The following is a 21,943-nucleotide window of genomic DNA, read 5'->3' as shown; positions in this document are numbered from 1 at the left end:
ATCGGACGGGCACTGTGCGGCCAGAACTGGGGCCTCCCGCTTCACAGTGAGGTTGAATCTACGGATACGCTTGTCGATGAGGAGTGTTCTTCCTGTGCGAGTGCCGACTGACCATTTACTGATTAAACACAATAGACGCAGTAGCTCTCGGTTTCGGTGACGATTTGCGTTGCTCATGGTCAACTCACGACAGAGGTAAGGTACGCATGGATGACTAGCCAGCCGCGTGCCGCCTGGCGCTTCCTCAATGGGGGGTCCAGTCCGGGCTGCCCTCCAGTCCGGGCTGCCCTCCAGCCTCCAGGCTCCATGTCCAGGCTCCAGTCAGCCTGGCCGCCCAGGAGCTCGGGTCCGACCCTCCCGTATAGCCCGTACACATCAGGCAAGCCGCAAGGTATCATTACTGCATCATCCCAAGGGCGTTCCACGCTCCTGGTCGACGCACCCTGGCCGGCGGCTACGTCCAGTCAATAACAGCAACGTCTCGACGTTAGACATTGATTGACTCTGCAGAAGATCCTCTGCGCTGTGGCCGACACCCGGTGGCACGGCGAGCGCTAATTACTCCGTACTGCTGCCTCATTGACTGACTGCCCACAGATGACATTCCAGCAGCGTCCAGTCGCTCGTGAGCCACCAACCGTTCGCTCATGGCATGACGCTCGGTCGCTCACCGCTCGCTATTAACGCGCTGGAATGCGTCTGGTTACCACGAGATTCGTCCTGGCGTCCCCGCATACCAGCGATGAGAGAGCCTCCAAGGACTCTTCCAAGATGTCTCGAGTCCCCTGATTGCCTGCTTCCGCGTGGCTCGCCCTCAGGCTGGCCGCTGGCTGGCCTTGCAGACTTTATTGATGCGAGGTCTCTTCAGAATGGGATCCCGCATGCGGCAGCCACCACCACCACCACCACCACCACCACAACCCCCCCCACAACCCCCCCCTGAAGGGTCTCAACTCGTCTGTCCGTCCATCCCTCACGGCGCATGGCACATGTCGTGTCCAGTTCCCCGTCCCTGGCCCTGGGTGCACTCATCAATGCACTGAACCCACGGGCTTGGTTGGTCCCTACTCAACACGTACGTGTACTCCCAGCTTCCAGTCCTCTGGTACGACTGGCGTTATGGTTCACACAAGGCCGAGCCGCACTACCACACCACCCGCCTGTTTCTGACAATGGGAGGCGATGCCCGTCTGTCTTCGTCACCGATCTCCGTGCCGCTGGCAGTGCGCAGAGCCTCGTCGCCTTAGCCTCGAGTTTAAGTTTATTTTTCCGCACTTGATGCATTTCGCTTACGACGATTCTGGAACAAGACAGATCCTCGTCGTGAGCGTTGGCAGATCTCGTGTGTCAGCGCCACCTACCCACAGCTGCAGAGCCACTGCGCTCATCCTGTCCCAGCGGCTTGGGCAAGATATTCATGTCCAATACACACACTCTATGCGGCTACTACTCCTCAGGGTCTAGGGTCTCGGGGCTGCGAACACCCGTTCCAGATTGTCTCACAGCGATGCGGGCGCTCGCTCGGCTGACATCTGTCTCGGACGACAGTGGGGCTTGGGTTCAACAAGTGCACGGGAATTTGTTAAGTCATGTGCGGACAGAACACGGGTCAGGACTGGAACGTGCCCTGCCGTGCGGCGGAAACCGCATGCTTGTCGTAACCGTGTCTCAGACAGACAGACAGGCAGGCAGGCACTTGACGTTGCCTCGTGGGGCAGGGCCACCATCTTCACTCTTCATTCCTCGGACAAACATTAAGCAACGCATGGTCTCAGATGTGGAAGCGTTGTGATGGCCAGATGGCTTTCCATCTCACCGCTTGGTTGGTTTGGTCTGCGGAGGAAATGACAGTGAGTCGGAAATCGCATATGCAGACGGTATGTGACAGCTATACATACGTACGGGCGTAGTGATATAGTCCTTGCAGCTCTACGCATGTCCACGTAGTTGATATGATGAGACAAACAAGCACGTATACAGCTCTCGTTCGAACACTACAAATAATACTTTGTATACATGCATTAGGTTCCTGTCCAACACCCAGCAAATCCTACTGGGCTCGACTCCCAAGGACGCGGCCTCCCAAGCGCGATCCCATCAATAGGCGTGAAACGCAGGTATTTGAATCGCCGTCAGTGCTTCCTTGGACCGCTCCTTAATGTCCAGGTCCCGCGTCTCGCCTCTGATCTCTTCGAGCCGGCCAGTGAATCCGAACTCATTCAACTCAGACGCGCGCGTCTTGGCCTCCTCGAATGTGGACCGTTCGTCGAACTCCATCAGGTTCATGGCCAAGTGGCATATACCCAAACGAACCTGCTTGTCCTTGGTGCTTTGCTGGGTGACAGATTGTAGCAGTTCCCTCTGCGACATGATGAGTTTTCGGTGCTCATTGTCACTACCTGCAATGTGGACGAGTACGTGGATGACGGCTGCGATGATTTGCGGCTGCGGATAGACAACCCGTGAGTCGCGACCGGAGCCAGCACGGCGCCGGGAGAAGGGTTGCGTGTGTCTCGGGCGGAGCTTGGCCTTCAAAACTCCAAAGAACCGGTCTTCCCCAATCACCCTGAGGAGGTGGTCAATCATCGAGCTCATGTCGTCAGACGTATAAGCATAGGCGGTGCTCGGCGGTCGCCCAATCATATTCCTGATGAAGTCGAGCGCCTGCTCCTGGACCGCAATGTCGTTGTTGCGGGCCTTGCGTGCAGGATTCAGCTCCCTATCCCGTACCTGGGCAAGCTGGTCTTCCGCCGCGCGCATCCGAGAAGATCCCGAGGCATCGAGCACCACAAAGTCGCCGTCAACCCCACTGAACCAACGATGCTGATGACCCATCGAGTCCTCGTCTTCCTCTTCCTCCTCCTCCTTCTCCTCTTCATCTTCATCATCCTCTTCTTCATCCATGTCATCCTCATCCTGCGAGCGGTTGCCGTTAACGCGGGAAAGGTCGTCATCAGGGTCGTTGTGTATCAGCTCCATCAGCCATGCTGGCTGCAACTCGCGAAGGCACTCCTTCTTCTGGTCGGGGCCCAGTGCATCAACCAGATGCTTGAGGGCCCAGAGGGCGCTGAGACGAAGTTCAGGGTCGTGGGCGTGAGCATGCTCACACAGCACGCCCATGACGCCAGCTTCAACCAGTGGCTGCAGCATGTATTAGCTCTGCGTCGCATTCGATCGAAAATGGACTACTTACCTCGCAGACCGGGCTCGCATCCACAACAAGGTTTGTGATCGCCGCAGTCGCCGGGATGGCCACGCATAGCTGGGGATGCTTCACCAAATCGAGGATACGGAAACCAACTCCGTGATCCACAAGCGCCGTTCGCAAGGAGCTAAGGGACCGAGAGATTGTTCTGATCACATGGCATGCACCGATGAGAACGCCCAAAGAGTTTCGTCCGTATCCAGGCGTAATTTTCGACGCCCGTCTCGAGCCTTTGGAGTTGCTGTTCTTGGCTTGATCTTTTGCTGCTGACGGCGGTGGCTGTGGCTTCTGGGGATACTCAGTCAAAGACTCTGTCACATAAGGCAGAAAGTCTTCGGCAATGAACGCCTTACGATACTCCTCCTTTCCTGAAGCCAGTGCCGCAACGGCCTTCAGCGCGCCCTCCCGCACTCGGATCAAATGCGCAATACGAGGGTTTTGGCCTTGATCTCCCAGTTGCGTTTTTGGAGAGTTCGTCTCGACTTCCATGTCGCCATCTGGGTAAGGTGTCCATAAGCCCGGTTCTTGAAGAACGTCGGGAGGGGTGTACGACAACTTTAGCAGCCTTGTGAGCACCGACACAGCTTTGCATTTGGAGGCGACCCTTTGCAAGTGCTCCGAGTCTAGTATCAACCGCGCCAGGACCACGGGACCTTGCTCGAGGATCTGACGCTGCCTTGCTTGTGCCGCAACTCCTGCCGCTGCGGGTTTCTCCATGGCGGTCGCAATCATGCTGACCACAAGCGGCACAACGAGCAGCCCAATGCTCGCTTCGCGAATAGTCGAGTTGCCCAATCCTGCTCGATAAAGCAGCGCAAGTAGTGACGCTGCCACCAACCGCTCCTCATCCTGCCGAGACCGCACAAGGTGCACAAGCCACGGGAGGAGAGGGCTCTCCGGCTGATCTTGACTTGTGTGCGTCCCGTTTGCAATGTCTGCGGCTCCTCTGCCAAGGCCATTGAGAGCGGTTATTCCTCCACTGAAGGAAGCTAGAGGTACCGCGGGCAGGGCGTACTCTAGAGGCGACAAATCCATATTCTCGCCGTCATCCTCGACGGGGTAACCCAACAGCGCTCGGCTCGTGTTCAACCACTTTGGGGCCGGGAACGGAAGAACAGGAAAGACAGCCAGGATCGCAGGCGTAAGAGTGAGGCGCACTGCACGATATTTGGACTCCCCGACTATAGCGGCAATGGCTTGCAATACCGGGTCCAGCTTTGCGCTCAACGGGGCTGCCGCTGGGAAAGCCTCAAACAGCCCGTCTCGCTTTGCTGCTTCAACAGCGCCTGGGACTGCTGATCCATCAGCGACTGCAAAGCTCGCTAGTCGCAAAGCAAGAACGTCCAATGTGCCACTCATAGTCAGCGCTTGCTGCTGCTTTTCTTCATTGCATAGTTTCGATATCAAGTTACAGACCGCTTCTATCTGTGCTTGGATGATATGGTTATCCGTCGATCCTGTTAGTATCGCGTTGAAAGATTCGATATAGGGCGCCACCAGGATCTCTTCGGCGAGTGATTGCGTATTGTGCGGCGATGACGGCGTGGCCAGGAGCGAAGACTCCACGACTCCTTCCAGAACGCGCAGTGCCGCAAGCACAATTCTCCCCGGGTTCGCATATGGACAGATTTTTGCTAGAACCTCCGGTAAGGCGTCGCTGGCAAGTACGGGCGCGAGAAAAGCAGGGCCCCCTGTAGTGTGGTCAGTTCGTGCTCCATGTGTTCCACGATTCCATGATTCCATACCATTGGCGAAGCTAGCCAGGCACTGCAGAGCTTGAAGCTGCGCGTCGTCTTCACCCGTGAGCGGTCGCGAGGAAAACCGCCTGTGCTTTGATTTCCCATTCAGCTTTGACGAGCCTTTATCGGCTTCTATCGTGCGGACAATTGGCTCCAGGACCCCGAGGCCGATCCACTGCTCCTTTTTCTGGACATGGCCAACCGCATCGTTCTTCAAGGCCCGCAGCGCAGCGGCTTGCTCGGTGGTTGTGCGCGCAGTCCGAAGCTGGCCCAGTATGGGAGGATCATGAGGGCGCGCCATGAGATCTGAATCGTGCTAGCTCGTCGTCTCGGTGGCAGAGTTGGCTACGTTGAGCATAGAGGTATTCGGAAAAGTAAATGCTTCGCTGGAGGGCGGAAGTCGGAAGTCGGGACACGGCGACAAATCCGGAACCTCCCATACGCAGAAGACCCAAGGCGGTTAATAATTTGTGCAGCGCAGTGCCAAGCCTATTGTCGATTATCGAGGATGGTGCGCATCAATATACTGTGATTGTGATGATGTTCGGAAGCCACCGCGCATTAATGAGTGTGGTCAGGACGTAGACGCCGCATGGCGTCACGTTGGGAAGGAACCTTAGCTCATGGATCTTATCAGCCTTATCGCAGTGTGTCTTATCGATACCGATTTCCGCTGCCGCTGCAAGCAGCATCTGCGAATGTTTACTCATTCAAGGTACGGAACATACTACGTATACCGTGTAATAATGGTTCATGCCTCATCTCACCCTCTCTTGGACCTCAGGAATATCTTCCCGTGTGCTTTTGGCAACCAGAAGGCCCCACGCCCTCAATTATCCGCCCCTTGTCCTCGTTACAGCTAGACTAACGTCAGAGTGTCGATCGTCGTTCCCGTTGAGGGAGATGGGCCGATGGCCCAACCGAAGCACCAAAAGATCCAAGCTGTAAGTACCGCCGCGCCTCTTTCTCGCTGAACAGCAGTCTGGTCGACGGTTTCAGACTGCTCAACAATGAGGCAATTGACCGATTCTCTCTTGTGTCCCTCTGTCTTGTCATCTCCTCGCGCTGGTGCAATGCCAGCCCATTTACGTTGCACTTAGCTCGCTAACTCACATGCAGCTGATTCAAGCTACGTAATTAAATGTTTGTGATCGATACTACGCGGTCTAGGCTATTCCATCGCGCATGTACCGCCTCGCAAGGCCAGTCATCTTTCACTCAGTCAAATGACGAAGCGGAAGACGTCGACGACCTTGGTCGACGTCGACCACTCCTTGGCACTCCGGGTCTCCGCCCAATCGGGGCTGCCAATGGTGCTCCCCACAGCATGATTTTATGGGGCTTCCACGGCTGCCTCTTCGAGTGCTGCCGGCTTGCATATACCAAATGACCCTTGGTGTGCCAAATAAGTATCACGGGGGTGTTCCTGCAGATTGTCTAATGCCAGACATGTCTACTTGACAGGTTGCCGTCACTACGTTCGCGAGGACATCTCTGCAACAAATGCATAAAGTATAACCTTGGAGCGAGCTCCTGGACTTACACGACACATACCACTCCCTACAGCTTACAACATGTCTTTTGACAGATCCTCTGATTGGGGAGCACAGCTCCTCTACGCTTGTAAGCTTGACGTGAACACTCCCGAAGATGAAGGCTAATCAGCCATTGTAGTCCCTCTCGAAGCGCACCAACAACCCTCAATACCGGATCCATCAACTTGGGCGCAGCCACTGCACAGTGATTTCCTCGGACAAGCCGTATTCGAAAATATCGTCAGTCACCATGTTATGTCTCACGCGCCCCCTCAAGACTTCAATGCGAGTGCCTGGACCACGGATTATGCCTTCCCTCCTGACCATGGACCAGAACGGAGGTTCCCGCCTACAGACATGAGATCAGGTAGCTTCGATTCATACCAGAAGCAAGCTACAGCCAACTCCACGAGCTATCCACCTCAACGCCAGAATCTACGAGCCCAAAGTTACTCCCAGCCATCGGGAAGAGTCGCCAAAGCTCGCGCTTCTTTCTTGCCAAGACAGTCACAACCGTCAAAACGGACTCACACGTCGTCAAAGCAAGCTCCAGCACACAAGCCAAGGCGCCAAAGCGCGCCTCTTGGTCAAGTTTGTTACCAGCGTTGGGATGAGTTCCTGAAGCAAAGTCGCCAAGGACGAGAGAAAGGGCTTGCGGCACATACCTTCTCGGACGAGCGTATACATTGTCAGGACGTGGATTCTTGGGCAAGCGATATCCAATGGGGCTCAGACGGGAGATTTCAGAACGCAAGCCCCCAGTCTCAAGCATCCAGTGTTGACAGCCAGCTTGAGCTGGCTCGATACAAAGAGCTGGTCGTCAGCAACGCATTCCGGGTCGACCAAGCCGAATCGAGCATCGAGATCCGAATTCCGAGCAACATTCTGCTCTCACAGCGCGAAGATTTTGTCGAATATCAAAGGCCAAGATCAACGGATGGGCTTGATGTATCTTCTCAGAAAAGCCCCTACTCCATGGACTCGGAAGACGGGTCTGTTGCCACACAATCAGACCGCAAAAGTGTGAAACCCCACTCACAGAGAGTGCGGCCACCACGCAAGGCCATGCCGGAGGAGAAGAGACGACAGAATCACATTCGCTCGGAACAACGGCGCAGGTCAAGGGTAGAAGAGCTATACGTTGATCTCCGTAGTCTTGTTCCTACTTTGAGCGAAGCACGCTATACAAAGAGCACGACGCTGGAACTAACAGCAGAATGGGTGAGGGATCTGTCTCAAGGAAACGATGCTTTGCGACAGCAACTTGCTAGGCTCCGAGGGGCAAAGGCTGAGTGATCTACCTAGGTTAGTAGTTTCTATGTTAATTAGCTACAAATAACAGCCAGAATAAGGTCACTCAAGGTTGACACATACTCATGCTTCGAAGTGAGCCCAGCTTCCCATGTCAATGTCTTGTATGTAGGGCCTAGACAAGTCTCGAAATATCATTGCATTGGCGTGGTCGACGTCGCCCAGCCCGAAATGCTTGGCAATTCACATCAGACAGTACGTGCGTACATGTGTTTCACAGGCAGGAACAGGCAGGAGAACTCAGGAGCAACGTACCCCACAGTTACCCCAGATTGTCGAACGCTCCGTAATACCCCACATCAGTCATTTCCCCTGCTGCGCCCCTCTCTTGATTGACCCAACAACAGTGGCCACTACGTACCGAGTCTTTTCATGCCACCAGCTCCGCATGTGATTCACGCGATAATACCAACCACATCTCGTTCACTACGCGATGACAAAGGAAAAGCCGACTCCGCCGCGGCGGACACGTAGTGACGCGCAGCTGGCCCAAAAGCGACATAGTGATCGCGTCACGCATCGTAACAATCGTGCAGAGGCGAAGCAACGCATGCTCAAGGTCGAGAGGGATGTGGAGAACACTGCGCAGCGTATCTCTAACATTGAGAGCAGCGTGACATCTCTCCGTGACGATCTCCGCGCTGTTCTCTACCAGTTGCATCAGGGCCAGACGCCTGGTCACGCAGTGTCCCAGTCCGATTCTCACCAGCAATATACACCTCAACAAGCAGCCACCCAAACAGTGAGTTTATTCTTTTCCGGATCTGACATGGCTCAGTCATGGGACGGTACAAAAGCGCTGACTGCCAGTTCACGGGAGTTTCCGGGCCGATGAGCACGCACTCCGCCAACCAGCAACCATCCCCCGCCGATGTACAGAGACCAAAGACGCTCAGCGCCTTGTATCCACATGCTGGACTGCAAGTCGAGTGTCGCTGCGGCAGAGAGCACAAAGCGCGAAGCGAATGCGCTGAGTACTCGAGCTTTGCCCTGCTGTACCATCAAACGCAGGCTGCTTTGCGTGAGAGTCCCGCGATCAATGAACCCTTACCGCGGAACCCAGCCTTGGAGGATCTACTATCTCGCCCCAAGAGTGACAATGGTCTGGCACTGGGCTTAGGATCCATGATTCGGCATTTCAACATGGCCAATGTCGAAACGCATCTGGGCTTCATCTTCCTCGCCTATCGGTTCATGCGGGTGAGTCAAGCCCATTTCCGCTCCCAAGATTTGAGACTGACGATGCACAGTGGCGATTACATCCAGATGAGGCATCTCTAGAAGATGTGCCAGAGTGGCTGCGCTTGACATCCGTTCAAGAGTCGACGTTGCATCCTCTCATCATCGACTACATACCTTGGCCGAGTCTACGCGACTTTCTCTGCCTGAATCAGCGCCAAGACGACCGACACAACGCTGAGCTGTACATGAGATCATTCCGGCTCAAGTGGCCCAGCTCTCAGCAGCTTCTGTCCTTGAATGTCTCGGGCAAAGTGACTCTCCATCCCGAATTCGAGAACGTGGTGTGTGATATCAACAACTGGACAATGGGCTCCCCTTGGACAGAAGTTTTTCCTTACTTGCACATGCACGTCGGCCTGTGAAGACTGGAAAGAATCCTGCGGAGTGCGGAACCATCCAACATACGACTAAATTTTATTCATGAGACCCCGATATTGAGTTTGAACGCCTTTCGAGACGACATTTGGTATCGGTTGCAATACGGGTGTCTTCTGATCTCGCTTCGGAGCAGCTGCACACGTCTGTTGCTTCCAGCCTGTTCAGAATATATGAAATGTGTTTCTCACATCTCTCCTCGAAGCCTGGCTTGACACACAACCAAGGATGCGTGGTAACCTTTCTTAGGCATGATTAGGCTCATTGTTTTGTATTTGTGGTAGGGCGCAGAGGTGTATGTGGCCGTGGACGTTTGAACAGAGCGTTATCCCAGCGCCAATCTCAGGTTGTCCGTTCTTTTTTGCTTAGAAATACATCTTATCCGATTCAACGAAACAGCCCAACCCAAGCGGCCATAGTCGCTCAGTCTCCAAGCTGGTGGTGATGTATAGGGTAGGGCGACTACGCTTGGCGGATGCGAGGCAAGCCTGTGAGCACCTGGATGGATGCATGTGCATCATGAACGACGACAGCCGTTGGAACTCTGCGTGTCTCCCAGGCTGGGATTTAAACTCAACGTTGACTGGGGGTAGGCATGCTGGCGCATGTCCCCCGTATCAAACAGAAATCCAAGCATAGAGGCACGGGGTACAACGGCCGGCTGCCATTGGACGCCCACCTGACTGTATGAGTATGCACGCTCACAGAAGTATGCCTATCAAGAGGACGAGGAATTCCACTCTGGAGAATCCATGACGGGAATCCCTGCCGGATATACGGAGTACTGATAACGAGGTTGATGGCATTGTTATGTTGCGATTCGGATGCCTTCAATTGCAAGTCAGGCCAAGCGGGGGGTTACGAATCCCACAGCGCTGGAATAATAGCCAGTTTGGGTCCGTTCGGCTTTTACGTATTACCAACTGTGCGGCTGCGCGTGACGCACAACGAACGAACTTTTCTCCTTCCATAGTCTCCCGCACCACCTGTGCTTCCGCGAACAGATGATTGTACCTTACCTTAGTTAACGGTCGCTCCACCATCTCGTCCACTCACGCTGTCCTCGAATCGAAGAAAAGCAAGTTCTGTGCATTCCAAACCGCCCACGGTGGCCATGACTGGCGGTGATCATGCGCTGGCGGCTTAGACCTGGAGCACCAGCAGCATCACCATGTTGAAAACATCACCATCGCCAGTTCTCACCAGCGCCTCCATTCGCAACGCCAGTACCAGCGCCTCGCCATCCTCGAGCTTCCGCAATGCCCACCAGAGGCAGGCGCAACACACCCACGTCCCTCAATCACCACATGCCCCTGCCCGAGATCCCACGCTATCGGTCGCGACAGCCCCGCCGATCTCGCACCGCAACAGTTCTTCGACGATGGCGAAGGCCTCTGTCTCCGCCACAACGTCCAGCCCCCACGGTGCCTCCATGAAGTCGCCCGTCACATTGCGCTCCGAGCGCAAAGAAGACGACGAGCGTACAGGCGGGTCCGGCCCCGTTGCTGCCGGTCACCCTTCGATCTCCGAGTCGACCTTGGATCCCCCACCATCCCCTCGCCCACAGACTACGGATACACCGGCGCCTGCAGCTGCGAAGACAGCCACGACACCATCGCAGGCACATCCGAAGCCGGCGGGAAGCACGATATCGACACCACTGTCTCCCAACAAGCGTCGAGCGTCACCAGGTCCCCTTCCCAACGTCACACCTTCACCTGCGGCCAATGCCATACCAAAGCAGAACGAGTCTCCCTCATCGACGAAGCGCGCAAAGGCAGAGCAGGATGCGCCGAAAGCATTACCTCTCAAATACGAGCATTGCGCGGTGGAGGACTTGGTCGAGTTAATAGCACATATGCTTACGGAATTAATTACTACAAACGACCACATACAAATGCAAAGCGGGCGTCTCACGCGCTTTCACTCGAGGTTCGCTGGACGACCAGATGCTGGAATGTACGATTGCTGATCTTTCTAGAACCCCTCCTGGTATATCGGTGCGCGATTACCTACACCGACTCGCCCGACATGCCACTTTGATACCGCCTATCCTCCTCTCAATGGTGTATTATATCGACCGACTCTGTGCTATGTATCCCGAGTTTACGATCAACACACTCACGGTCCACCGCTACCTGATAACAGCAGCCACGGTGGCGGCCAAGGGGCTCTCCGACGCCTTCTGGAACAATGCAACGTACGCCCGGGTAGGCGGAGTGCGGTTACAGGAATTGAAACTACTGGAGCTCGAATTCCTACACAGGGTCGATTGGAGAATTGTACCCAACCCCGAGGTTCTCGTCGCGTATTACAACGGTTTGGTGGAGCGAAACCCGCGCTACACCTTGGAAACTGAGGAAGAGGACGATGGCGAGCAGGATGAGGAGGCCGACATTATCTCTGCCTAGGAGACGTCAGCGGTGGAGTAGGCTGTTATGTTTTGGGAGGACGGGAGCTTGAAGTTTCCATACTCTACCAAGGATTACGACTGCATTACATTAATCGGCGTTCAGGGTTTCTGGAAAGATGGGCTGTTTTTCATAGAGGCATGAATGGTAAATGGCCCAGCAATACGGCCGAAGAGTAGGAAATGGTATGTCTCGTGATACCTACTCATTGTGAGATGACGATGTGGGTGTGATGGTTCAAGTTTGCATTATCGTTGCCGCGCGATGCGATGATGCCATGAGCCATGAGCCGTGAAGACTTGCTGAGGTCCGATCCTGCATACCTAATAGAACTTACCCCTTCAGAAGCCTGCTGGAGTTTTGAAATGTATATGAGGTGATAATAGGCTCCCAAGCGGTGCTGGTCTTGGTCCATAATTACCCGATGAACTCCCGCCGCAGAACATCCACGGAGCTTGCACGACCTCACCAAGCTCCCATCAGTTGTCTCTGCCGCCTCGAAATTTAATGATCTAAGGTAGGCGCAATCATCTCGCACAACCTCGCCATGCGTCTGTCGAGTCTCCTCTCCGGACTTTGCGCCGCGACTCTGGCCCTAGCCGCCCCGCGGACCGCGCAGATCTACGTCCAACCCATCCTCACCTCCACATCATCGCCTGTCCCCCTCGCCGAGGTCGCCTACGATCCATTCTCCCCCGACGTAGCCCAGATTGTCACCTACGAGCATCCCGAACTGCCCGCGGAATCCAGCCTTGTTCGCGTCGGTCTTTACGAGACCAAGTCCGCCACCTGGCTCGCAGGCACGACGGTTGCCTCCACGGAGAACTTTGCAAAGGGCTACTCGCCAAACATTCTTCTCACGGTAGACCGGATCGGCGGCAATGTCATCAGCGCAGCCGTAAAGGGCGTGGCGATCGACGCCGGGCAGACGCGGGATTTTGGGCCCAAGGCAATCGTTGTCGTTGAGAGCATGGGCAAGCAGCCGGAGCTGAACAAGCCGATTGTCCTCTCGCCCGAGGGCAAGAAGGTCGAGGAGGTGGAGAAAACGTTTTTGCAAAAGTAAGTTTCCCCTACGTGTGGGATGGGCGAGGCAGAGCGAGCAGCAGCTAATACAATGCAGATACTGGTACCTTCTGGCCATTGGAGCTTTCCTCCTGATCAGCGGGGGTGGAGGTGGCTCATAGACGACGGCAATAATATGATTGTTACGACTGCGCAGGCTCGGCCTGAGTGACTTGTGACACTGACTGCTTTGGTAGTAGGTCTTTGGCCAGCGAACCACGAATGCTAGATGGCCTGGTGAGGCTGCGGTACAGGCTGGACTCAGCGGCCTCGCGCTGTATTCAAAGTGACTGTCAGGCAGTGTATCACTCGCGGCGACACATTGTTGCACAGCTGGGCGTACGTACTTGTCGGTGACTTTGTAGCTGCCTACCCCTCCTCAAAAAGTCATGCCGCACCGTGGCACACGAGGAATGCTTCCGAAACACCGTGACCACGACAACGACATTGTTTATCAAACAGTCACGGATAACCCGTGGTTGCAAATTGACAGCATGAACTGTATTTGATTCCAATGGTTTACAAACGTAACGCAAGACACGTGATTCATGCGATGCGATCGTGAAGTGAGGGGGCGCTAGTCTGAAACAGGCATAGATTTGTTGCGTCTAACATTCGTCCCGCCCAGCTACCACCGCGTGAAGCTCCCTTCACTTCTTTCTTCTGCGCCAACTCACGACCCAGCTCTCATCTCAGACCCATCGCGTTCACCTACATCCAGACCGTACCTCCTCACATCTTCCAACTAGCTATCTCACATAAACTCTCATCATGGCCGATAGTATTCAGGACCCCAACGCCCCTCAGGGTGTCGCCGAGGGCAAGGGCAAGGGTGTTGCCCAGGACCAGCCCCAAGATGTTCACGCCGATGACCGCATGGACGACGATGACGATGATGACGACGAGGACTCTGGCGAAGAGGTAACGTTTTGAACAACAATTACTTTGTCTCGTCACATTGAAGCTAATGCAAAACTACAGGACAACCTGGAAGGTACATGATTCCCAGTCTGCGCTTCTTGGTGTTTACTAACAATGGCACAGAGGCTGAGCCTGAGGACCGGTCTCACCTGGACACCAGCAACATCATCTCTGGCGAGCGCCCCAAGGAGGAGACCGACTGGGTCCAGAAGAACCAGGAGCTCGGCGACGACGCTGATGAAGAAGAGGACGACGACGACTACCAGCCCCCTGACACGGAGATGTCCGGCTAAGTTGCCGCTCCAGTGCCATATGCGGGAAACAAAAGCCTAGCCTGGTGTGCTTTGGATGGGAAGCGTGAGGAGGAGGCCCAAAAAAGTTGCTGCGTAGGACGCTTTTTGTATGAGGGAATCATAACGCATCTGGACAGGGATTTCATGATGAGACGAGGAACAACTTGGAAGCATCACATCGTATCTCTGTAGATACTGGAATACGGAATGACACGGATGATTTCACTATATGAATGCCCCCGGGCTGCCTGTCTCTCTGTGCTGTTCCTGTCTATTTTGTTGACGTTGGAGTGGTGCTAGAGAGGCACATGGATCTGAGATGGACGCTCAGACGCGTTGTGTGACGCGCCTCTTGCTCTAGCTTTGTTATCGACCTACCCTACAATCAGACCTCATCCCCGTCAATCACGAGAAACAAACCGAGGTCTATAAAGATTCGGTAGTAGTGTACACGATTTGAGAAAACCAATGCTGCAGTGCAATGGGAAACCCAATCTCATATCGCAACCGCGTCCAAGTATTTCGATTGACTTGTGCAATCTTTGGCCACGTAGCCTTGCCAACCCCTAACCGTGGTGATATGTAAACATGTTCCTTTCGGGAAAACGTACCGCGATGTAACGAATAAAAAGAAAAAAACGAACCACTGAATACATGTGGGAAGGAGGTGATCTTTAAAACCCTAGATGCTCATGATGGTTACTATCAAGCTACAGTACATACGGCCTTCGATGACTTGAGTGCTACCTGGACAGGGGTTCAGAGCGCGCCAAAAAGGAATCGGGTTTGGAGGTGGGACAGGTGCAGCCCAACACCGCTTCTTGAACAGTCAATATGCTCTTTTGAAAGCCCCGAGGTAGTATCAAATAAAATATATTAGTCTCGATCCCAATCACGGCCCAAAAGCGCCAGGCATCATGTGTGGTGTCGAAAGTGAACGCTCTAAAGCCACGTGACGATGCCATCAGTGGCGCATTCGCCCCGTCGAGTCTCGAATCGCATCTTGAAAAAGACCACCTCGCATCCCTGGCATCATCGCCAAAAGGGGTACCCGCATGCACATCTCCCAATCGGATCCCCTTAGTTTTCTTTCAACACTTGACGGGTTTGTCGCGTCTAGAGGCCTTCATCAGCCATGTCGCAAAGGTTTGATTATCGTCAGTCGAGAAGAAGCGACCCCACGCTAACAACGTGTAACAGATTCGGCACCTCGTCTCTCCATCAGCGCGATCCGCGATCACAACTCTTTGCGGGTTACACGGGCGATCGCCACTCATCACCGCGAGCGACACCGTCTCCAAGCAGTGGCGGGTACGGCTACCCCAGCGGTTCATACAACAATGGCCCCTCGTTGGGAGTGAACGATCCCAGCAGAGGCGGCTTCCGCCCCGCAACACCAAACAAGAAGGGGCAGTACAGCGATGCAGTGCTCAACGAACTGGAAAGCCAGAACGACTCGCAGGTGGCTGGCATACTGGGCAAGGTGCGGGTGTTGAAAGATGTAGGCGCCCCGCCCCCTGAATGGCGTACCTGAGATGGGAGTTTGCCGCTGACAGCGACAGATGACGAGTGCCATTGGCGAGGAGATTCGCGATAGCTCAGCTCTGGCGGACAAGATGAACGACACCTTTGATTCGACACGCATACGACTACGAGGAACGATGAACAGGATGCTGATCATGGCGCAACGGAGCGGGATACCGTGGAAGGTCTGGCTGGGGTTCTTCGCCATGGTGATTCTCATTTTCATGTACGTCTGGCTGTTCTAGTCGTGGACACAGCGGGTGGTTACTTGGTGCATTGCTGGCCGGCGTTTGACTGACACACACTTACTCCTCTTGGGCGGTTCTCTGCTTGAGAAATACACGGATCACTGCGGGCGGAAGACCACAAACATACTATCCTAATAATGCATATACGCCGAGCTGCGTTCATCTTGCTTGTAACCTGGGGGTATCTATGTTCTCTCCGCGACGCGAAATTTCAAGTGCTGCCGCATCAGCCATACCGCGCGCGTCGAGCTTGTGCGGGGCTGCTATCCATGAAGCTGCTCTCATCCTGTGATAAAATTCCACTGATGTCTATACTGAGCCGGGACGCTCCAAGAGTGCTCAGGCCCCGCATCGTCGGCGACTGTGGTTCGGCCATCCGGACTGTCCTCGGTGCGAAGTCATCACTGTCATCTTCCTCGACTTCCACATCCTCCTCCTCCCCTTCTTGTTGCTCCTCTTCGGCCGCATCGTCCGAGGGTGGCTCATTCTCACTACTGCTGAGCTCAGCCCCCGAGTCTGTGTGTTCATAACCACCGAAGCTGTGCTCTGCCTCGGGGATGTCATCGTCCAGATCAGCATCCATGCCCAAGTCCGCATCATCGTCTGCGTCCACCCCGACGAGATCCTCTTCGTCCAGCATGTGCCCTTCTAGGTCTTCCTGCACTTCCTCCTGACCACCGTACATATCGTCACCATCGGGATCGCCGCGTATCAGCGCTTCGCGGTAGGCATCGTCGGTCATTCGCATGCGGGCCGCAATCAGGTCGTTTTGACGTTCTTCGCGGAGCGCTTCCTCGTCCAGCGGGGGATATTCCTCCTCGCCCTGTTCACTGCTTTGGTCGGACGCCTCCTCCTCTGACACGTCCTCGTCATCCTCGTCCATCATGAAGTCCTCGCCAGCCTCTGGAACCTCATCATCGAGATCCGCCGCGCCGTCAAGCTGCACGTCATCCATCTCGCCTTCGGGCCCTTCCGTTCCCTCTGCAGCCGCGAGTTCCTGCTGGAGTGCTTCCCGACGCATAGCCTCGGCATGTTCTTCTTGCTCGCGCTTCTCCTCACGCAACTGATGGAGGGTCTTGGGCACGCCAGGCGGCTTCATCCATGTGGTGCCGAAATTGGCGACATTGAGTCGTCGGCGCGCATGGTAGCGTTCATCGAGTGCGAGCTGGTGAAGCGGCGATCGTTCGATCAGGGCTTGGCTGCGATGCCGCGACGATTGGTGGTGTTGATTGGGATTGGGTTGGTCGGATGGAGCGTCGGGCAAGGCTAGAGGCGTCCTGGACGAGGTATACCATAGAGAGTGTGACTGGAAGCTGTTAGCCTAGCCGAGTGCATAGGGCTTTGAAATACTAACGTCCCTAGGTGTGAAATCAGGCAGCGTGCCGAACATTGGGGATGTTGGTCTGGGGATTGTATCTTGTCGCGAAACTGGAGCGCGTTGGAGCTCTGAGGTCACTAATGTGATGGTGGGGCAGGGCATCAGGGTCTACGACTCTTACGTCTACATCTAATTACGCTCTTCAACAGCAAATTCCACACCGGCCACATTTCATCTTAACAAAAGACACACAGTGAAATCTGTTCCTCAAGACGAGCTGAGTCCGCTTGAAGACGCGCGCGCTACGCTGCGAGACAATGCCCAGGCCGTGGTTGTGTTTTTGCTCTTTTTCTGCAAACCAGACTGATCCCTACGAGCCGATACTCAACGTCAAAGCCTCGCATTTTGCCGTATATTAAGGCAACAATCTTCGGCAAAGGTACCCTTCAAATCTCTGCCTTCAGTCTTCGAGCATTCGCGCAGAGGGGCTTGTCCCTTCAAGCCCCAGAAGCAGCGCTGTGCGCATCGAAGCCGAGACCAACGAAAGCACAACGAGGCGTGTTTTCACTGCACTGTATGCATCATATCGCTGCTTGCAGGTCGTCAGGGCTCTGGTCATGAGCCAAGTTAGGTTCTCCAACAAGTCCCGCGAATGGTAAGTAGAGGTACTATAACAGCTCATTCGTAGTCTTAGCAGCGGGCGTCTCGGTTCCACTGCCTTCTGATATGGCTTTCAACTGTCTCAAGGAGTCTCAAGTATATTGTCATTGAAAGCGCTGACTATTTGGTCGTCGTGTTATCCCCTTCATCTCTATGGGTATTTCGTGAGCACCCATATACACCCTTGGCCACCAGTAAGGCCCTCCCAGCATGTATCAGTGATTGGATCGACATGTATGCTTTCCGGCAACGAGAGGTATCTGAATTCAGGTACAAAGTCACCATAGCTGGTCGTACGAACCCAATCGGAGGCATGGCTTTTCGACATTGTCAGGAAGCCCTCAGATCTTTGCTGTAGGGTACAGAAGGGGGCTTTCTGTCTGGGCGTCCGTTGTACCTCAAGCACCTTGACAATACCGTCAACAGTTGTGATCACTACACTGACTGCAATCCTGGAGCCGAGCTATGGCACAGAGGTATGACTGAGTCTTTGTTGGTGCTTCGCGATCAAGATACACCAAAAGATGCTAGAACACGGACAACGACCGATGATGAAGACTGAATGGGAGTCTCTGCCTGCATCCGACGACAGCGACAAAATCCCCCGTAGCACTAGCACGATGTAGCAATATCGCAAGTATGGGGATTCTTTGGCTACGCTCGACACATCAATATTATAGCTTCAAAGGGCCTATTGCTTTACGTCAAGTCAGGGGAAACTTGGCGAGGGTAGAACTTCGAGTGCACCCGTGTACCACTTGGGTTCTCCAGAGTTTACCAATCGTCGTGGATACCATAAACCGCGGTATTCTCAAATAAAGGATCTCGGGGATGTTTCTTCAACATTAGGGTCGTGGTGTGATGTTCGCGAAGCCATATACAATGGTAGCGGTCCCTGTGTAAGCGAACATGTGTGTACATTAGGTAGTAGCATCATCTCGAGTGTGATCTAAAATTGCACTAACCAAGACCCGGCTGCTCTCTAATGACGCTTCTTCGAGTGGGATCTGTAGAATCTCACTCTGTGCTGAAGGGAATTGTCAACTCGGTGTCTCTCTGTAATTGGTATTGAGTGCCGGAGAGGTGTCTCGGCCATCTATTTTGGCTCGGGACATATCGGGTGAGCGTCAGCCACTAAATTCTGTACGAAGTACGTACGTGCGAGTATACCACTAGCTTAGTTTCCGTCCATCGGGCCACTGGCGGCGGTGTCCGTGAACCATAGGGGTGCTCCGATCAGACTCGTTAGTAATGGCACATGGCAAGCCATTACGCTCGGGGACTATCGGGACGCTCGATGTGGTGTGGAGGCAGCTCCGCAGGCCGACCTCGGAAATATAGGACGAATAGAGTCTAATCATCATGCTAGGAAGAGGAGCGCACAAGGTTGAAAGCTCATCCGTCGAGAGGGGCATTCGTAACCGCCTGTCTTTGATTTGCGCACTGCGTTTCGCATGGTCAAAGAGAAATGTCACGGGGATTGAAGGCAAGAATAACAAGTCTGGAGTTTTGATACCCTGGCCCGGTTTTGCATTGTGGCCTCCACACTATGCGATCCGAGTCGCCCTACCCCCTCGAATGGGGTTGTAGAGTTTGGAATTAAATGAGACAAGGTAAGGTTGACAGGGCACCAGCCACTGAGCCAGGCGACAGACATGTGATCCGTGCAGTGATTCGCCAGTCATTTGGGGGAAGAAATGTGACGTCTTCCCTATTTCTCTGGTTGCACTTCCCCTCATCCATCTTGCGGCTGCCCTGCGTGATGCGAGTGAGCGTCGGCACGAACAACAAGCAGCTGCCCGCCACCACCTCAGTCCTCTTCCGCTTCATCGGCATTTCAAGGTGGGCTACAATCACCGCCTGTATGGTTGTTGTCGTCTGTCTGGGTCGAACCCTCCGTCCAAGCCAAGGCGAGTGCCAGTCGGCGATCCACCTATGCACCTCGCTAGTGTTTAGATCCGGCCCAAGGCGCAGATAAGGATTCTGGAGGGTTGCAGAGGCGGCCCTGATTGGCTCATTGCCATTGTTTCTTGATGTCGATTTTTTGACATGTTCGAGACAGGGACCCTGCGGATTACTGCGAGTCAGGGGTCGGGAATTTGCTACGTAGCAGATCGTTTCTCAGGACAGCCGCACTAATTAATGGCTCGTTCTGCATGGTGTTGCTGCTCTGCTTGTGCCATTGGACGGGGTCGCTGCTCCTGCGCGACGTTGCTCGCCTGAATGAGTCTTTTTATTCTGTGCGTTTCGAGCTGGATGGACTTGCTGACGATGACGCTGTGACTTTGATGCAGAGCATGCCGATCACGGACTCGCGCAACACACCACGGGCAATAATTACTTTTCACATGTCGAGAGAGACTTACACGACCTCAAAATCAATCGCGACTCCAGATCTATACCAACGCGACAATACCCAATGGGCCGGAGTCCAGTGTGGGAATTTGTGGAGGAAATGGCCTCTTTCGGGCTCTTGGAGCTCGAACACCGACATGCCCACGCCCACGGCTCCATCGGAGTGCATTGCCTACGTCAAGACCACCGGGGTCAGCGCGACATCGGAGGAGGCCCCTCGTCGTTTATTAGCAAAAGAAGGCCATTTATTGGCTTGCATAAAGAAAAGCACCATGTTCTCCATGTGCGGTTGAGTGACGGCGTGAATGAAGGTGGGGGCGCCACCCCCCCTGCCGCTGCAGGTTGCAGCATGCATGCGGAGTGGCTCGATGCACGCTGTCGAACCGGCCAGATTTCTGTTACAATCAACATATTGGCAATGGTATAATATCTCATGCTGGCTGCCAAGCGGACAACTTGGCGCTGTAGTCAGCTGTATGAAACACCGACAAAGGCTCATGAATTCTTGTCACTTGGTTTGCGGCCGAGGCTCAGGGTAGGGAGGACTCGTAGGCAGAGCAAAGTTCTGAAGCGAAGCGGAGGACGGATAAATGTGTACAAGCAGATGTCAAATTCCCATGTTGCGCCACCGAGACACAAGATCTGAGACGAAATTCGCCTCTTGCCCATCACAACGTAGGAGCCAGCTTGGTCGGCGCGAGCGCATCCGAAGGTGAAGCGCTCCGTTCATCGGCGAGTGAGTGCAAGCGGCAACGCAGTCAGGCACATCGGTCGTGAGCTGATTGGTGCCTGTCGCATGTCGGCTCAGAGTTCTCGACGGTCCAGGACCTGCGCGCCGTGGCCTGTTTGCGGCGTTTTCAGGTAAATCAGCAACAGGCGAGCGAAGCGCAATTAATGTTGGCCGCTAAACAGAGCCGCGGTCCGTGGGAGCGAATTGTCCCAGTTGTCCTCCATTCAGCCTACGTACGTACGTCCCGCAGGAAAGGCCCCCCACCCCATGTCTCGCCTTTTCCCAGTCTCCAACGACACCTGGTTAAACGTTATTGACAGGAAAAATAAGGCTACAGTAATAGGAGAACCCGTCCCCGACTTGCTGATACCGCTGCCGCACGCCAGTGCTATACAGATATTGTAGATATTGTGAGGATGTGCTATCTCTTGGAGACAATACTTACGAGCGAAACGTAGCATCGAAAGGACAACGAAGTGCAATTGACCGCCGCAGTGTGTATCATCCGACAAGTAGGTGGTTCTAGGCTACCTATAACACAATTAGACTCCACCCCATCTAGTGACAGTCAGACTAGACGCTCGGCTCGCCTCCTCCAAGATCCCCTACGTGGTCTTGGCGCTTCCAGGGCTGGTTGAGTTGCGAGGTGGCCAGACAAGTCCCTCGTTCCGAAATAAAAACGAAGCCAACGCCCACTCCCACCCTCCGCCTGGCCTTTTTTCCTTTCCTGCTCCCCCCTCTCTCAATAGCTGTTCTTCACTCCTCTTACGATTCGAAGCCATTGCCACGATACCCCATAGAAGGCTCTGACCGAGGGACCGAAGCAGCTTGGTAAGTGATGTGATACTCTCATGACAATTTCCCCCGCGACATCACGCAGCCGATGCTGTATCCCAAACGATTCGAGTTGGAGGCGGCGACGACACCGAGCACAAGAACAAGAGACAAGCGACCACACTTATCGCGCTTGTCGGTCGGATTTCCAGCCTGTCGAGGACTTTGGCCCTGCGCTGC

The 21,943-nt window shown here is 54.5% G+C and overlaps 9 protein-coding genes across 9 annotated transcripts; 7 read left to right on the top strand and 2 right to left on the bottom strand.

Moving 5' to 3' along the window:
• Positions 1–2,014: 2,014 nt before the first annotated feature.
• Positions 2,015–5,656, bottom strand: F5Z01DRAFT_720554 (armadillo repeat protein). Its single transcript, XM_046266581.1, has 3 exons — positions 4,951–5,656; positions 3,194–4,896; positions 2,015–3,141 (listed from the first exon to the last, which is right to left on the bottom strand). The coding sequence occupies exons 1-3, from the start codon at positions 5,243–5,245 to the stop codon at positions 2,098–2,100; spliced, it is 3,042 nt and encodes a 1,013-aa protein (XP_046120316.1). The 5' UTR covers positions 5,246–5,656; the 3' UTR covers positions 2,015–2,097.
• Positions 5,657–6,365: 709 nt separating this feature from the next.
• Positions 6,366–7,855, top strand: F5Z01DRAFT_508261 (uncharacterized protein). The gene is made up of 2 exons (XM_046260324.1): positions 6,366–6,719; positions 6,814–7,855. Exon 2 carries the CDS (start codon positions 6,837–6,839, stop codon positions 7,773–7,775), a length of 939 nt encoding a protein of 312 aa, XP_046120315.1. The 5' UTR covers positions 6,366–6,719; positions 6,814–6,836; the 3' UTR covers positions 7,776–7,855.
• Position 7,856: 1 nt separating this feature from the next.
• F5Z01DRAFT_508014 (uncharacterized protein) lies at positions 7,857–9,806 on the top strand. The gene is made up of 3 exons (XM_046260323.1): positions 7,857–8,532; positions 8,601–8,990; positions 9,041–9,806. The coding sequence occupies exons 1-3, from the start codon at positions 8,224–8,226 to the stop codon at positions 9,392–9,394; spliced, it is 1,053 nt and encodes a 350-aa protein (XP_046120314.1). The 5' UTR covers positions 7,857–8,223; the 3' UTR covers positions 9,395–9,806.
• A 422-nt stretch (positions 9,807–10,228) lies between these two features.
• F5Z01DRAFT_650040 (nuc-1 negative regulatory protein preg) lies at positions 10,229–12,197 on the top strand. The gene is made up of 2 exons (XM_046263132.1): positions 10,229–11,339; positions 11,389–12,197. The coding sequence occupies exons 1-2, from the start codon at positions 10,579–10,581 to the stop codon at positions 11,816–11,818; spliced, it is 1,191 nt and encodes a 396-aa protein (XP_046120313.1). The 5' UTR covers positions 10,229–10,578; the 3' UTR covers positions 11,819–12,197.
• Positions 12,198–12,365: 168 nt separating this feature from the next.
• On the top strand, positions 12,366–13,002 carry F5Z01DRAFT_672375 (uncharacterized protein; the record flags this gene model as incomplete). Its single annotated transcript, XM_046264804.1, has 2 exons — positions 12,366–12,877; positions 12,939–13,002. 2 exons carry the CDS (start codon positions 12,366–12,368, stop codon positions 13,000–13,002), a joined length of 576 nt encoding a protein of 191 aa, XP_046120312.1.
• Positions 13,003–13,651: 649 nt separating this feature from the next.
• F5Z01DRAFT_672374 (uncharacterized protein) lies at positions 13,652–14,094 on the top strand (the record flags this gene model as incomplete). Its single annotated transcript, XM_046264803.1, has 3 exons — positions 13,652–13,801; positions 13,862–13,874; positions 13,925–14,094. The coding sequence occupies 3 exons, from the start codon at positions 13,652–13,654 to the stop codon at positions 14,092–14,094; spliced, it is 333 nt and encodes a 110-aa protein (XP_046120311.1).
• Positions 14,095–14,976: 882 nt separating this feature from the next.
• Positions 14,977–16,021, top strand: F5Z01DRAFT_650032 (uncharacterized protein). The gene is made up of 3 exons (XM_046263131.1): positions 14,977–15,240; positions 15,295–15,595; positions 15,657–16,021. Exons 1-3 carry the CDS (start codon positions 15,230–15,232, stop codon positions 15,861–15,863), a joined length of 519 nt encoding a protein of 172 aa, XP_046120310.1. The 5' UTR covers positions 14,977–15,229; the 3' UTR covers positions 15,864–16,021.
• F5Z01DRAFT_650029 (Apc15p protein-domain-containing protein) lies at positions 16,022–17,368 on the bottom strand. Its single transcript, XM_046263130.1, has 2 exons — positions 17,221–17,368; positions 16,022–17,172 (listed from the first exon to the last, which is right to left on the bottom strand). The coding sequence occupies exons 1-2, from the start codon at positions 17,344–17,346 to the stop codon at positions 16,093–16,095; spliced, it is 1,206 nt and encodes a 401-aa protein (XP_046120309.1). The 5' UTR covers positions 17,347–17,368; the 3' UTR covers positions 16,022–16,092.
• A 2,632-nt stretch (positions 17,369–20,000) lies between these two features.
• Positions 20,001–20,492, top strand: F5Z01DRAFT_698331 (uncharacterized protein; the record flags this gene model as incomplete). Its single annotated transcript, XM_046266353.1, has 1 exon — positions 20,001–20,492. The coding sequence occupies one exon, from the start codon at positions 20,001–20,003 to the stop codon at positions 20,490–20,492; it is 492 nt and encodes a 163-aa protein (XP_046120308.1).
• Positions 20,493–21,943: the final 1,451 nt, after the last annotated feature.

This window comes from Emericellopsis atlantica (genome assembly GCF_019669845.1).
Source record: "Emericellopsis atlantica unplaced genomic scaffold F5Z01scaffold_7, whole genome shotgun sequence".
NCBI lineage: Eukaryota > Fungi > Ascomycota > Sordariomycetes > Hypocreales > Bionectriaceae > Emericellopsis > Emericellopsis atlantica.
This window is presented reverse-complemented; position numbering and strand designations above follow the sequence as displayed.